The 16,318-nt window shown below is 44.1% G+C and overlaps 1 protein-coding gene across 1 annotated transcript in view; it reads left to right on the plus strand.

Moving 5' to 3' along the window:
- LOC126161266 (uncharacterized) overlaps nt 1-16,318 on the plus strand; it is a 322,839-nt gene that overhangs the window by 141,743 nt on the left and 164,778 nt on the right. Inside the window, exon 7 of the mRNA XM_049917005.1 lies at nt 9,894-10,057. Within this exon, the coding sequence (XP_049772962.1) occupies nt 9,894-10,057 (164 nt within the window). The remainder of the gene's footprint in view (nt 1-9,893; nt 10,058-16,318) is intronic.

Genomic DNA, 16,318 nt, shown 5'->3' on the forward strand with positions numbered 1-16,318 from the left:
CAGCCTTCTTGCAACACAGGTGGCCCTGGCTCTGGTCAAATGTTGAACTTTCCGCAGACTAAAACTTTGAACTTTTTCTCACCTGTTGCCCACGCGCCGGCTCCAGTCGAGCTTCCGCTACCGTTCTTGGCACATCTCAGTGCCTCATCCACGTCAGTCTTCCTCGACACGTCAATTCCAGCACATCCGCAATGTGTTAAGCTTCCGAAACCGCAATCGACACATTACGGTGTCTCACCCGCGTCGGCGTTCCACGACTTGATGGATCGCACTCAACCACAACGTGTCACCTTCACACTGCCACCCGAACAGCCGTCATTGCCACATCCCCTGGAGGTACACTCTCCTGGAATACTACAGCAACAACAGCTCGATTCAGGCAGTTCCCCGATGAACTCAACTTCACCTGTTCTTCCGAACATTCTACAACGCTTACCGACGCTGCCACCGTTTCATCCCGATAGAGCAACATTCTGGTTCAAAATTGTGGACGACGAGTTCGACCATTACAAACTCGACAAGTCAACCAGGTTGCTGTGCCTCATCACCCACCTGTGCGACCAGGAGGACTTGATTGCTGACCTGGTTGATGCCCAGGACTCATCTACCTGGTACACTCTAGCCAAGGAGACAATTCTACGTTGGCTTACACGTTCAACTGAGGCAGCAATACGGCAAGTGCTCCACGTCGAGCAACTAGGCAGTGACAAACCTTCCCAGCTCTGGAGACGACTACGTGCCTTGGTCAGCGCCAATCTATTCTCTGACACAGCTCTCCTCGCCATCTGGTCAGATAAACTATCTCCTCACATCCGCTTTTCTCTGGCTCAAAGGCCTCCTGAACCTGTTGAGCAAAGAATGACGATTGCTGACAAGCTAGACGATGCATCACTGCTCCATTTCGCCAGCCACTGCATACCTGACAAGTCTCAGGTTCAGGCTCATCACCCTGCGGCTGGACGCGGCCAGGGCCGTACTGCGCCAACTGTTCCGCTCGTCCCGGGAAGCAGTAAACAAGCAACTGGGACGTCAATGGCTCTTCCCACGGTCATGCCCTCTCCTGTGACCAAACCTGCTGAGGCCACCGAACCTCGGCCACCACCACTGGCAACGAACTTTCCACAGGAAATGTGCAACCGCACTACCCATACTGTTACTTCCACACACGGTTTGGTGAGGTGGCATGGAACTGCAGACCACTCTGCTACTTCCCAAACGCCAGTTGCAGGTAGGTTCGGGTGACACCTCCTGTGCACAACACGACAGGCACCCCCCCGTGCTCCATTCTGTCCAGGAACGACTGGATAATTGTGGACAACTTTACACTAAAGACATTTCATCGGGATACCTTTTCCTAGTGGAAACAGGCGCTGATGTTTCACTGCTGCCCACATCCTTAGTGTCGTCAAACATCCACCCTCATCATACTTCACTGCAAGCTGTGAATTCCACTAAATTACAATGCTCGGGTTCAACCTCACACATCGTCTCACTCTCCGCAAACTGCAAACTCGAGTGGACTTTTTTAGTGTGTGATATTGACGAACCTATACTAGGAATTGACTTCTAGCAACACCACAAACTTTCACCAGACCTAATGCGAAACACTGTTTCACCATCCATCCAAGACTCACTTCCCCTGTGCTCCGTCAAGCAACCCACCACGTGACACATCGGTCCAGGCTCATCTCATCCGAACATGCTTGTCTCTGTCGACAATGTTACAAGAAACCATGCATAAGTGCCTTGTTGAGCTTGAACATGTCACTTGCCTATGCAAGGAAAACTTCGAGCTCTCCCTCCGGCTCCACGAAACACAGCTTCAGCTTTCCGATGCAGCAAAGGAATTACAGACACTACAGCAAGGACAAAGCAAAGTCAGTAAGTGTGCTGAATCTGTTTGCAATGCCAGCAATCAAGCTTCCATGTGTGTACCTCCCACTACCCCTCACAACTGTGCTATCAAGACTGCCATAACGTGTACTGACAATTCTGCAGGGCCACACCCTCCTAACACGGCAGCGTTTACCACTCGGCCGGACACAAGTGTGCATGCAAGACGAGCATCACGTGTTCCTGAACTGACAGCTCCTACCCCTCATGGACAGCACCTCAAACAATGAAACTTCGGCTCCTGCGCGCTGCCATGTGACCGCCACTGACAACACAAACAGTGCACTCGTGCCAAGCGTTTTGCCCATGACCGTGCTGCGATGGGCCATGCCCTGGGACAATGGACTCACTAACGCTTCACGAGCTCTACCAAGCTCACCTGACCACAGTGCCACTGCTTTGGTTCGGCGGCCATCTTGTCACGTTGACTCCTGGGACACTTCACCGCCTCGGCTCCCGTCAGATCCGCCGAGTGGCTCTGAACACCATGACCATGCCTCGCCAGTCCCGCCTGCCACACATTGTAAACAAACTGCCTCCCGTGCCGCCGGCAACATTTCTGTCATCACCAATGGCACGGTTCACAAGCTTCGCCTCACGGCAGGGCTCACAATCTCCTGTAAACCATGTCGACTTTGTCCTGAGTGCCTGTCCAACCTTAAAAAGCAGATTTCTGAACTTCTAAGCTCTGTCATCATTGAACCCTCTGCCAGTAGCTGGTCTATGCCCATTCATATGACACCCAAGAAAGACAGGTCCTGGCGCATATGCGGAGACTACCGTCGACTAAACGGACGAACAATTATGGACACCTATCCCATACCCAACATTGCCAAATTTACCACTTCCTTCGCTGGTGTGACCAAGTTCCCTGTCATTGATTGCAAATGGGCCTACCACCAGATCCCCATGGCTCCTGAAGACATCGAGAAGACAGCAATCACCATCACAATCGGATTATTTCAGTTTTGATTCATGCCCTTCGGTCTGAAAAATGCAACCCAGACCTGGCAACGCTTCATCAACGAAATGCTATTCGAACTAAAATTCTGCTTTGCATATCTTGATGACATTCTTGTGTTCAGCTCCTCCGTCGAGAACAACATTCGACATGTGCAAACTGTTATGAACACTCTCGCGGCAGCAGGCATCGAGACCAACCAGGACAAATTGCAGCTACATCAACCCGCTGTCACTTTTCTTGGTTTTCGGGTCTCTGCCAACGGTATTTCACCACCCCCTGAGAAAGTACAAACAATACTAAACCTACCCAGACCTTCGTCATTCAAAGAGCTCTGGCGCTTTCTGGGAACAGTTAATTATTATTGCCGACATCTACCTCAGGCTGCAGAGATTCAGGCTCCACTGACGGACGCCTTGGCAGTTACCAAGACTTCTGGATCTCAGCCTGTTCCATGGACCCCTGCTATGACTGCCTGTTTCACTGCCCTCAGAAATCTTCTTGCCGAGGCCTGCACCATCACGCATCCTCATCCCAATGTGCAGCTTTTCATCACCACAGATATGAGCGATACTGCCGTCGGCGCTGTCCTTAGCCAGACAGTCGACGGCCAAACTTTGCCTCTGCAGTTCTTCTTGCGATAGCTCACCAATGCACTACAGAAATATTCCACGTTTGACAGGGAGTTGCTCGTGTTCTACGAAGTCATCAAGCATTTTAAGACTGATGTTGAGGGACGCCCTTTCTATGTTTTAACAGACTGCAAACTCTTGACTGCAGCCATTACAAACCCGCCAACTGACCCACCTCCTCGCCGCTTCAGATACATGGACTTCATATCTCAGTTCACCACCGATGTCAGACACATAAAGGGTGCTGACAATATAGTTGCTGATTTCCTTTCACGAGTCGACACCGTTCATTCACTGTTAGACCTCTCTGAACTGCCTAACCTCCAACCCGCCGATGAGGACACGCTAAACCTGATTTCAGGCTCTACCTCTTCACTACACTTCGTCCGCACCACCTTCCCTGGCATTTCTGGTGAGATCTGGTGTGACAACAGTACGGGCACATCATGCCCCCTCATCCCAACCACACTCTGTCGAGCTGTCTTCAACGCACTGCATAATTTAACCCACCCCGGTGTTCGTGCGGAGCACCTCATAGCAGAGCACTTTGTGTGAAGAAATGTCAACAAGGACTGCCAGCAATGGGCACGCTCCTGCATTGTGTGCCAATGCTGCAAAGTACACAAGCACACTTCATCCCCCCTCAGCGCCTTTTCGATCCCTCCTGCGCATTTCCAGCATATTCATATTGACATTGCCGGCCCTCTTCCCCCCTCTAACAGCTTTTGTTATGTTCTCTCGTCTATTGACCGATCAACTCACTGGGTCGAGGCTGTCCCCCTCCCCAATATCATGGCAGAAACTGTTGCTCGAACTTTTGTCAAGTCATGGGTATCGCGTTTCGGATGTCCAGCTATCATCATGACTGACCAGGGCAGACAATTTGAGTCAGCCCTGTTCAACGAGATTTGTAATATTTGCGGCATCCTGTTGACGCCATAGTCACCCCTCCCCCCCAGCCTCTTAAGAGTACTCCGTACTGCGGGGGGAGGGGGGGGGGGGGGGCTATGTGGCGCCAATGAGGTTGACACCAGAATCGATCTGAGTATTGTCTTTGAACTAAGCTAAACATTATGTTTGTAGAGTGTCGCCATGGCAGTTCTGTGTAAGCCTTGCTTGTGTAAAGAGGTGAACAAATGAACTATTGAAAAAGGGGAATATTTTTTGGTGTAACTGACCCAAACTTCCTCCTCAGTATAATTACATTTGCCTCCTGGTGAAACATTGAATTATGAATCTCAGAATGTTAACAGTAATTATAAATACAGTCACTCCTACGACCTATGCATCACATTCTATATTAAAGTTATGGGATCAGATTATGTACTAGTTTGTTCAATTGATCTGTTCCACTGCAGGATCCAAACAACTTGTGTGATGTAGCAAGCACTCATGTCCCTTGAGTCCTTTCTGGCTTTTCAGCCATCCCCAATGAATCCCTTTCACTACTAAAGAGATGATGTAGGAGTTCCAAAAGCTGGGGTCAGTGTTCTCTGCTTTAAATGTTACTGTTGGCTGTATTATTTAACATAGTACTGGTCATTCTATTTCCATGTAATTTTAACAGGTTTCTCAACTGAATTTTCAAATGAAAAAACTATCCACAGAAACAGACTAAGAGTTACTCAATGAATGATGCATATTTACATGTTTTTGTAATCTGTTCAAGTGTATGTGTGTGTGTGTGAGTGTGCTCAACATTACAATGAGTTAAAATATAAATTACATGTAAATTGTATTGATGAGTGTCCTAGGGCTCCTGCTGCATCCTGCATCTCAGCCTCCATAATAATCTATTTTGTGCATCTTCTGTCCCCCCCACCCTCTAATTACTGAGACAAATTAATTACTTAAATTCTGTCTCTGCTGATTTTCAGGACATATACTTTGTCCTTTGTAACAGCACACTGAGCAAATGGTGGAAAGTTCAGAAATGTTGATTGATCAAAATAATTGGTACTCAGCTGGTAAAATTCTTTTTCATTGTTTCTCATGGTTCACTTGTAGGGTGTCTTCTTTCTCACTTACCTGTAGAATATTGGCAAAATATTTGGATTTACAGGAGTTCATGGGTTTGATATTGTTGTATTAATTCTAATCAAAATAATGAACATGTTTCAGTTTTCACTTTCTTCATATATTCTTGAAATCATTTCACAAATTTTAAACAACACTTTTTCTTTGTGGTTCACAAATACAAAAAGATAATTTTGAGAACTGCTATTTAGACATGTGCTACACTTGCCCAACTTTGATAACGTTTGGCCACATACTACTTCTCTTGGCAAACTACTCCACAGCACCTAATTTGCTTTACCCCACTAATAGTCCATAGATTATTAAATACAAAAATAACAACACATTGGTCAAAAATTCCATGCGTATATATCTCTTTCATCAAAACAACCAAGACAATTTTCTTATAATAAATATTTACAAAATTTATGACAATTAAGAAAGGGTATCACAAAATGCATGATAAAATATCTTTCAGAAATTACACTTGGTACATAGAAAATGATGTAGACAGGCCAATGGACAAGTTTCTATTGGTCATACTCCTTTCTATCCCTTGAATCCATTTAAGTTGTGGTCTACCCCTGTGCCTTCTGTTTTTCAGTCTGCATTCAAATATATTCTTGGGTTTTCTTTCTTTTCCCATTCTCATTAAGTGTCCAAAAATTAGAAAAATTGTCTGTATTTTATTTCATCTATTATGTTACTTTCCTGTGTGTTATTTCCCATACATCCTCATTTGTTCTATGTTTCAAACAGGAGATCCTTGATTCTCAACTTACAAAGTCTATTTCTACAGATTTGATCTTCTTGAGGTTCTTCTCCATAGTCATCTAACACTGAAAGCCATCAAAGGTAATTGGCTCAATAATTGCATTATATATATTAACTTTTGTTTTCAACCTGCATTTTGTGGACCATAAAACAGAGTTCGGTTTTGGAATTGCTTTCCTTCCTGGGCTCAGTGTGACAACTTCATATGTTCCATCTTCAGTAATTATATTCCCTAAATATTTATACTTTCACAATTACTCATTGTTAAATTTCATTAGACTTATTTGGTCCATTTAGATTCATTACATACTTAATTACTAATATATGAATATAGAACAAGTCAAATATGAGAATGAAGAAGACAGGGAGAGAGAAAAAACAAGACAAAATTCAGTTTACAAATAATGGTCATAAATTACAAGTAACAAAAACAACACAATTTGAATTTAGTTATAATTACTTATTCAGTTTACAAGGCAATTTTTTTATAATTTGAAATTCTTTTCCTGAATAAAAACACTATTATCATAAATGACTTAAGGTTATATTTAAATGCATTACTGCTGTTTTAAATCAGTAGGTAGGCTGTTTAGAATTTAACTGTTACCTGTGAAATACTTTCTCAATACAATACTGTTCTACACTGGGACCTGTGGATACTATTGATGTTTCTTTTGTTGTGGCTATGGAGAAGCTTATTTTATCATAGACATCCAGTACTGCTTAAAAGATACTTGTTTGCAAACACGATACACTCATATATGTAATGGCTTGGCAGGATCATTGTTTTCAGCTGTAGGAAATGTGGTCTATATCTTTCCAGTTTTTTTAGTTTGCAGATTTCGCTGACTACTCTTTTCTGCATCCTAAAGATTTTTATGCTGATGGCAGAGTTTCACGAGAAGATGAGCCCATACCAGAGTAATAAATGGAAGTATGCATAATATTCCTGAATGTCTGTTTACCTGCTTGCACTTTGGCTTCTTTCACATGACAATTCGATTTTAAACTGTTTTGATTACATATCCCTAGAACTTTAGTGTCAGTGACTGATTTCACTAATGTTTTGTAAAGATATAGTATTTTATTAAATTCTTGTAATGGTGGAAATCTATAAAGACCATTTTTTCTTTACTTATTATCTTATTTTTTTGAAACCAGCTAGTAACTAGGGACACTGAAGTATCCGTTGTTAATTTCATTGAGGCTTTGTCAGCAGCTACTACATACATGAAAAAAAGTTTTGCATCATCTCAGCTCCGAGTGTTCCGGAACCTGTACAGAAAATTGGAACATAGATCAACATAAACATCATTTCTGCCCTTTTTATTGCTCGTGAAAACCACACATTGCATGTTGTACCACCATACAGCAATACCTTCAGAAGTGGTGGTCCAGATTGCCATACACACTGGTACCTCTAATACCCAGTAAGCACATCCTCTTGCATTGATGCATAACTGTATTCATTGTGGCATACTATCCACAAGTTCATCAAGGCACTGTTGGTCCCTCCTCAACAGATATTCGACGTAGATCCCTCAGAGTGGTTGGTGGGTCACATTATCCATGAACAGCCCTTTTCAATCTATCCCAGGCATGTTCAACAAGGTTCATGTCTGGAGAACATGCTGGCCACTCTAGTTGAGCGATGTCATTATCCTGAAGCAAGTCATTCACAAGATGTGCCCAATAGGTGAGTGAATTGTCATCCATGAAGGTGAATGCCTCACCAATATGCTGCTGGTATGGTTGCACAATTGGTAGGATGATGGTATTCACATATCATACAGCTGTTGCAGCGCCTTCCATGACCACCAGCGACGTACATCGGCCCCATGTAAATGCCACCCGAAAACAGTACAGAACCTCCACATTGCTACACTCACTGGACAGTGTGTGTAAGGCATTCAGCCTGACTGGGTTGCCTCCAGACAGGTCTCTGATGATTCTGTGGTTGAGAGAATGTGATACCAATCCTGAGAGGTCCATTTGGCATGTTGTTGGGCCTATCTGTACCACACTGCATGGTGTCATGGTTGCAAAGACGGACCTCGCCATGGACGTCGGGAGTGAAGTTGCGCATCATGCAGCCCTATTGCGCATAGTTTGAGTCATAACACGATCTCCTGTGGCTGCACGAAAAGCATTATTCAACGAAGTGGCATTGCTATCAGGGTTCCTCCAAGCCATAATCTGTAGGTAGCGGTCATCCATTGCAGTAGTAGCCCTTGGGTGGCCTGAGCAAGGCATATCATTGACAGTTCCTGCCTCTCTGTATCTCCTCCATGTCTGAACAACATCGCTTTGGTTCACTCTGAGACGCCTGGACACTTCCCTTGTTGAGAGCACTTCCTGGCACAAAGTAACAATGTGGACATGATCGAATGGCCATATTGACTATCTAGGCATGGTTGAACTACAGACAATATGAGCCATGTACTTGCTTCCTGGTGGAATGACTGGAACTGATCAGCTGTCAGACCCCCTCCATCTAATAGGCACTGCTCATGCATGGTTGTTTACATCTTTGGGCGGGTTTAGTTAAATCTCTGAACAGTCAAAGGGACTGTGTCTGTGATACAATACCCACAGTTAATGTCTATCTTCAGGAGTTCTGTGAGAACCATGGTGATGCAAAACTTTATTTGATTTGTGTATTAAAATTCTGATGTCATCAGCAAATATGACTGATACTTCAAGATCTAATGACTGCATTTCCTGTCTTTTGATATTCAACTTTAGTCCCCATTTGCCATATCTGTCTATTAATTTTCTCATCATATAGAAGATACTTTCTTCATGGGTTGTAACCACCATCTGGTCATCTGTGATTAAAAGGGTAATCACAAAAAGTTCTTCTAGCTGTATTCCGATATTACTGCATTTATTTTTTGAGTTCAGCAAAGTGACCTGTATATATATTTTGAACAATATTGGACATAATAGACTTAATTCAACCAAAAAATATTGCTGTTTATATTCAGTCTTTCCCAAAAATATCTATGGTGTTTCTTTTCCTTTATTTGTAAAGGTTAGCATACATCATGTGATGCTTTCCAGATAATATTAAAAATGCTTCAGTAAGAATTCACTACAAGACATAAGTGAAATTTCTGCAGCAGCCTTGTTTTTTTCCTGATAATTTCAATTGCTTTTTGAAGCTGATATTGACAGTTAAAATACGTTTAACACAGAGTTAAATGGTGTAGCATGTTATATTCCTCTTTTAAAATATATGTGTGTTCAGATCAGAGTTTGTTGACGTCTTGTAGCTCTGAAAGTCTGCACCTAAAATTAAGTTATACTCTGACCATGTTGGTTCAAATGCCCTAGTTTTCTTCACCAATGCAGTCCTCATTATGTTGGAATTGAAATGCTTCAACAAATACAGAACTTTTGTAAATGGATACAAAGTGTTTCATTATGTAACACAACAAATATTGTCTTCTGATATCTGTTATCATGAGAAATAACATAGACTCTTCACCATCTCATACATTATTTACAAGAATGGTTAAAAGAAACTATTAAGATAAACCTCCACTGAAACAACAAGCATATGTGTAATTTCAGTACTTAATCTACTTCACACCAGATGACATATCTGATTCCAGATCAGATGAGAGACGTGTCACTGGTGAGAAACGTGGCACAGCCGTTGACTATGAGGGACTATCAACAGATGAAGCAGTATCTGTCATGAAAGGAGAGTTGACAACTGTCCAGGCAGAAATGGATGCACTTATGCAAGAGCTTCGTCAACACATAACAGCCACAGGTGAATAACTTAACTAAGTATTTCTTCTTTCTGTAAGGAGATGCTTGCAAGGCTTTTTTTTTCAATTATGAACACAGTAGACAATTAGAATCAAGTAAAATGTTTGTGTGTTTGTGCTAGTGGTAGTAATAATGCTGGTATTTTCAAACTGTGGAAAATCCAGGATGGAATGAAAAACAGTATTATGAAAAGGAAAGTTGCTACTCACCATATGGCAGAGATGCTGAGTCGCAGATAGGCACAACAAAAAGACTGTCACAAATAAAGCTTCCAGCCAGTAAGGCATTTGTCAAAAATAGTTCACACACACACACACACACACACACACACACACACACACACACACACACACACACACATACATGACTGTGTGACTGTCTCAGGCAGCTCAAGCCACACTGCGAGCAGCAGCACCAGTGCATGATTGGAGTGGTGACTTGGTGGAGATAAGGAGGAGGTTGGGGTGGTACGGGGGAGGTATGGCAGGGTAGGGGTGGCAGACAGTGCAGTGCTGCTGGGGGCCACGCAGGGATGAGGTGGAGAGAGGGTGGACAGCTGGTGCAGTCAGGAGGTTAGACGAAGGATGGTGAGAGGTTGGGGGGAGGGGGAACAGGGAAAGGGCTGATGGGTGAGGACAATGACTAATGAAGGTTGAGGACAGGAGGGTCACGGGAATGTAGGATATATTGCAGGCAAACTTCCTACCTGCACAATTCAGAAAAGTTGGTGTTGGTTTAGAGGATCCATATGGCACAGGCTGTGAAGCAGTCATTGAAATGAAGAATGTCATGTTTGGCGGCATGTTCAGCAACAGGGTGGTCCACTTGTTTTTTGGCCACAGTTCGTCAGTGGCCATTCATGCAGACAGACAACTTGTTGGTTTTCATGCCCACATAGAATGCAGCACAGTGGTTGTAGCTCAGCTTGTAGATTGCATGACTGGTTTCACAGGTAGTGTTGGCTTTGATGGGATAGGTGATGTTCGTGACCAGACTGGAGGAGGTGATGGTGGGAGGATGTGTGGGACACGTCTTGCATCTAGGTCTATTACAGGGATGTGAGCCATGAGGGAACACTCATCGCTGCAGATGTGATGGGCATGGGTGACTTTGGCTGTATGGAAGAACTTCTTGGTATGGAGCTCATGGTAGCTGTCGAAGCGGAGGTATTGCTGGTGATTACTAGATTTGATATGGATGGAGGTACTGATGTAGCCATCTTTGAGGTGGAGGTCAACATCTGGGAAGGTGGCTTGTTGGGTTAAGTAGGACCAGGTGAAGCAAATGGATGAAAAGTTGTTGAGGTTCTGGAAGAAAGCGGATAAAATGCCCTCACCCTCAACCCAGATCGCAAAGATGTCATCAGGGAATCTGAACTAGGTGAGGGGTTTAGGATTCTGGGTGTTTAGGAAGGATTTCCCTAGATGGCCCCTGAATAGGTTGGCATAGGACGGTGCCATGCAGATGCCCATAACCATACCTTGGATTTGTTTGTAGATAGTGCCTTCAAAGGAGAAATAATTGTCGGTGAGGATATAGTTGGTCATTGTGACTAGGAAGGAGGTTGTTGGTTTGGAATACATCAGGCATTGGGAAAGGTAGTGTTCAGTACTGGTGAGGCCATGGACATTAGGGTGTTAGTGTAAAGGGAGGTGGCATCAATAGTGATGAGCAGGGCACAGTGTGGTAAAGGGACAGGAACTGCGGAGAGTCAAGTGAGGATATGGTTGGTATCTTTTATAGGAGGGTAGGTTCTGGGTCATAGGTTGAAGGTGTTGGTCTACAAGAGCAATGATTCTCTCAGTGGAGGCACAGTAACTAGCCACAATGGGGCATCCTAGGTGGTTGGGTTCATGGAAGGTAGGAGTATGGGGAGTGGTAGGGGTAAGCAGAGAGATGGACTCTAGGGTGAGGTTCTGGGATGGGCCTAAGGATTTGAGGAGTGACTGGAGATCCTACTGCATTTCTGGAATGGGGTCACTCTGGCAAGGTTTGTAGGTGGATGTATCTGACAGCTGGTGGAGTCCTTCTGCCAGGTATACCTCGTGGTTCAAAACAACAGTGGTGGAGTCTTTGTCTGCAGGTAGGATCATAACGTTGGGATCAGTTTTTAGATGGTGGCCTGCAGCTATTTCTGTGGATGTAAGGTTAGTTTGCATGTTGAGGGACTTGGGGAATGATAGTGAGGTAAGGTTTGAGATTAAGAAATTCTGGAAACTTAACAGGGGGAGATTTGGGAGCAGTAGAGTTGGATCACGGTTGGCTGGAAGAGTGAACAGAGTTAGACAGGCATCAATATTGGTCTTTGGTTGAGTCTGATTGTTAGAGTTGTTGGCGAAAAACTGTTTCCACTGCAGTGTTTGCTGGGTGTCGATGGTCGAACCCGGGACTCCAGATGGCCAAGCTGAAGCCGGGACCCACTGCACCTTATTTCGTCAGGAGGCCGAGCAAGTTCAATAGCGTCAAGGGATAGTGCAGTGTGATATAGTGGTATTCAGAATATTCCTTTATTAACATAATTTACAGTACTGCAATGGGCACAGCGTAGTGTTGGCGTGCTGCTTGCAGCACTGTTTTGCGAGTCCAGCCAGCTCAGCAACTCCTGGTATGCCAACGCTGCTGCTCCTTCATCAAGGTTGCTCAGCTGGGAGTCGGCCGCACTCTGCCCGGTCGCCACCCGCTGAGGCATTGCGTCTTGCGTTGTGTAGCTGCCCGCGATTCCGGAGACTGTTACAGTCCCTGGTCCCTGCTGCCCTCAGCCCTGTTTGGCCTACTCTGTCCGACAATGGGACAAAGGTGGCTGTACTGGTCACTCATGGCCCTTAGTCGCTGCTGCTCCCAGGACAAGACTGGACTCGAACCTGCACCCTCCTGGACTTCAAGCCACAACTTGCCGCTAGTGGTGCTTGCCGGATGGCAACACCTGCTGCCGACCCTGGCGCCACTGCAGCACTGCCATGTCCCCCACAGCGTACGCCTTGCTCGGACCCCGGTACACCAGGTGGGAAGCAAACGTGGCCCATCCTGGACCCACTGAAGACTGCTGGCACTGCCCTCCTTCAGGCAGACCTTGAAATTTCCAAGTACGTGGCTGTTGTTCTGTCGCGCCCCAGAGTTGTGGCCCCGGAGGCGGAATACAGCCCAAACAAGTACATAGAAATAAAGCACAGGTTTACACAGAATATTTACAACATTGCTGCCGGACTGGCCCCTATAAGCATAGGCCAGCACAGGTCCAACCCGACTCTCAACTGACCTGGCACAGCCCCTCAAGCTAAAAGTACCTGACTATTTGTACTGCTTTTCCCCTCATTTCTGACGTAGTGTCAGAGAGAGACAGAAACTATGGCAGGGGTAAATTCCCATACCTCAGCCACTTACACATCGCCACTCCCGGCTCTGGCCTATTGCCTCACCTCATACATCACAATAACTTAAAGCAATGCTGCAGTTCCCTGCCTCGCTACTTCACCACTCGAAAGAAATCGGACATGCAATATACCACTACAGCTCCACACTGTATTTACCCTGTCTGGCCTACTGGCTGCCGACTATTACCACACACTGCCAGCAGCCCCAGATTTCGTCGCCCAACCACGCCTTTACTGAATTTTAACAAAATTCCCCTTTCCTATGACTAAGACTAATACTAGCGCAGCAGTAGGTACCGGAAGAAGGGGAGAAGGTCTTTAAAAAGTTTGCATGATTGAATTTGGGAGTGGGGCAAAAGGTGAGGCTTATGGAAAGGACTGATCTTTCTGGGGGGCTTAGGCTTCAGGAGGAAATGTTTATGACTGTGTTTCGGGTTTGTTTAGAGGATATTGTAGAGATGGTGGAGAGAGATACTCCAAGGTAAGAGTAGGAAGTGAGCAGGGTGGAGAGCTTTATGAGGTGGCATTGTGCATGTTGCTCTAGTTCTCAGAGGGCAAGAGTTTCAATGTGTGTTGTTCATTCCAGGAATTTTGGATTTCATAGTACTCAACACAAATGGATAGTGAGTTGGGAAAACGGAAGGTTATGCGAATGAGAGAGAATGAAGTACTGGAAATAGCTGTTAGTAGATGGTTCAAACAACAATGCAATAAAGTCATTCCAGTATGTGGACCAATTATAAAGGAAAAGCAGCTACATTTGACAAACAACTTGGTGGTAGTAACTTGTTTGTAGCAAGCAAAGGTTGGCTGTCCAACTGGAAAAATGACATGGCATTCAGCTGCTGACAGTAACCGGGGAAGGTCACTCAGCTAACGATAGAGATGCTGATGATTTTGTGAGCAAGACACAGAAGATAATAGAGGAAGAAGATTTAACTGCTGATGTCTTGTATAATGCTGATGAAACAGGACTCATAATGATGCTTCCTTCAAAAACATTAGTTGCCAAGAAAGGGAAGGAAGCTCGTGGTTACAAGCAACAGAAACACCGCATAACATTAATGGCATGTTGTAATGCAAATGGAAGTTATAAACCACCGCTTATGGTGATTGGAAAATCCCAACATACACATTGTTTTCAACACACTGACATAAATATTCTACCAGTGCAGTATCACACTCAGAAGAAAGCGTGGATGGGCAGACAAATATTCTCTCGGTGGTTCCATGAAACATTTGTACCAGCAATGAGAAAAGAGCTAAAGAGGAAAAACCTTCCACTTAAGCTATCCTTATAATTGTTATGCTCCCAGTCATCCTGCAGGCATTCTTCTAAAGCCGATGGTGTACATGTACAAGTATCCTTTCTCTCACCCAATGTGACAGGCCTGATTCAGCCCATGACCAGGGAATTTTGGAATCAATTAAACATTATTATCAACATTCATTTCCCATCTCCTTGTTGAACAAAAGTGAAAATGACTCTATCGAGACTATGCTGAAGGCGTGGAAAGCAATTAACATATGCGATGTTGTTTTCCATGCAGCTGAAGCATGGGATAAAGTGGAGAGTGCTACCATAATGAAGAGCTGGAGAAAACTGAGGCCATCCATTGATGCTGAGTTGGATCCAGTAGTGGGTGACAGTGATGAGCCAGTCAATTCGGGATTATCATTATTTTGTACACTGACATATTCCACAACCTTCCAAGAGGAGAGGAAATTGATGATGAAGATGTAACTATGTGGCTGAAGGAGGAAAACTGTGATATGGACCAAACGTAAACAGATGAAGAAATAATCAAAAGTGTGCATGGAAGTAATGATGAAAGTTATGAAAAAGAAGACACAGGAGGAGAGAGCATGAAGATTTCTCACAGTACTGGTGCTGAAGCTGCCTAGGTCTTTCTGGAGTACATTATGCAACAACCAGATACATGCAGTACCGATGTAATGCTTGTAAAGTGGTTGATGATAAAGCATGCCACTATCGCATATCATCATTGCAGCAATTAAAAATTAGGGACATGTTTCATAGTGAGTGATATGACTGTATAATTATGTACAGTATACACTCAAGGACTAAGTTTTCATTGAAAATTAATGTATTTTTGGATTTAATAAAGTATATCATCTATGTTTTAAAATTGTATCCTTTGTTTTACTTTGTTTTTAATAAAGTGCTGCACACTATATCCCTTATATTTTCAAAATAAATAAAAAATAAAATTAGTGAATAAAATAAATTTCAGACACTCAGTAATCTGGCACTTCCACTAATCTGGCACCCATATGTGCCAGGAATGGCCGAATTAGTGAGAGTCTAGTGTAGTTAAGAAAAGATAGTATTGGGGTGAGGGATCCAGGGGGAATGGGGGTTGGGAGTAGGCATGACATAAGGATGAACCAGTTATTCCATAGATTGGGCGAGTGATTGAATAAGACTCTGGGAGTTGTATGAATTGTGGGTATGATGTTCCTCATTTATGAGTATGATGATAAATAATTAAAGCCTTGATGAAGGAAATGTTTAAGTATTTTCTAGTCTGGGGAGATACTGAGTTATGAAGGGATTGTTCATTTACAGATGGTTCAGTGGGATTGTTGGAGGATTAGAGGCATGTGTTAACATGGAACAGGAGTCACAGCTCTGGAAGAGATGCAGGTGCACCACCTGCCCTATCCACCTGCCCAGCACATCCTGTGTCAGTTATATCACAGGGTGTACAATATTAATGGTGTAAATGTATACAGTTGAAAATACACGATAATAGATGCAGAAGCATCTCAGTAAACATAGGTCCACAAATGAACTGTTTGTGAGAGAATTGCGGCTTTGTGGTTATTAGCCACCACTGACTTTACTCTGTGTGAATTTATCCCATTTA

This window comes from Schistocerca cancellata, chromosome 2 (assembly GCF_023864275.1).
Source record: "Schistocerca cancellata isolate TAMUIC-IGC-003103 chromosome 2, iqSchCanc2.1, whole genome shotgun sequence".
Classification (NCBI taxonomy): Eukaryota; Metazoa; Arthropoda; class Insecta; order Orthoptera; family Acrididae; genus Schistocerca; species Schistocerca cancellata.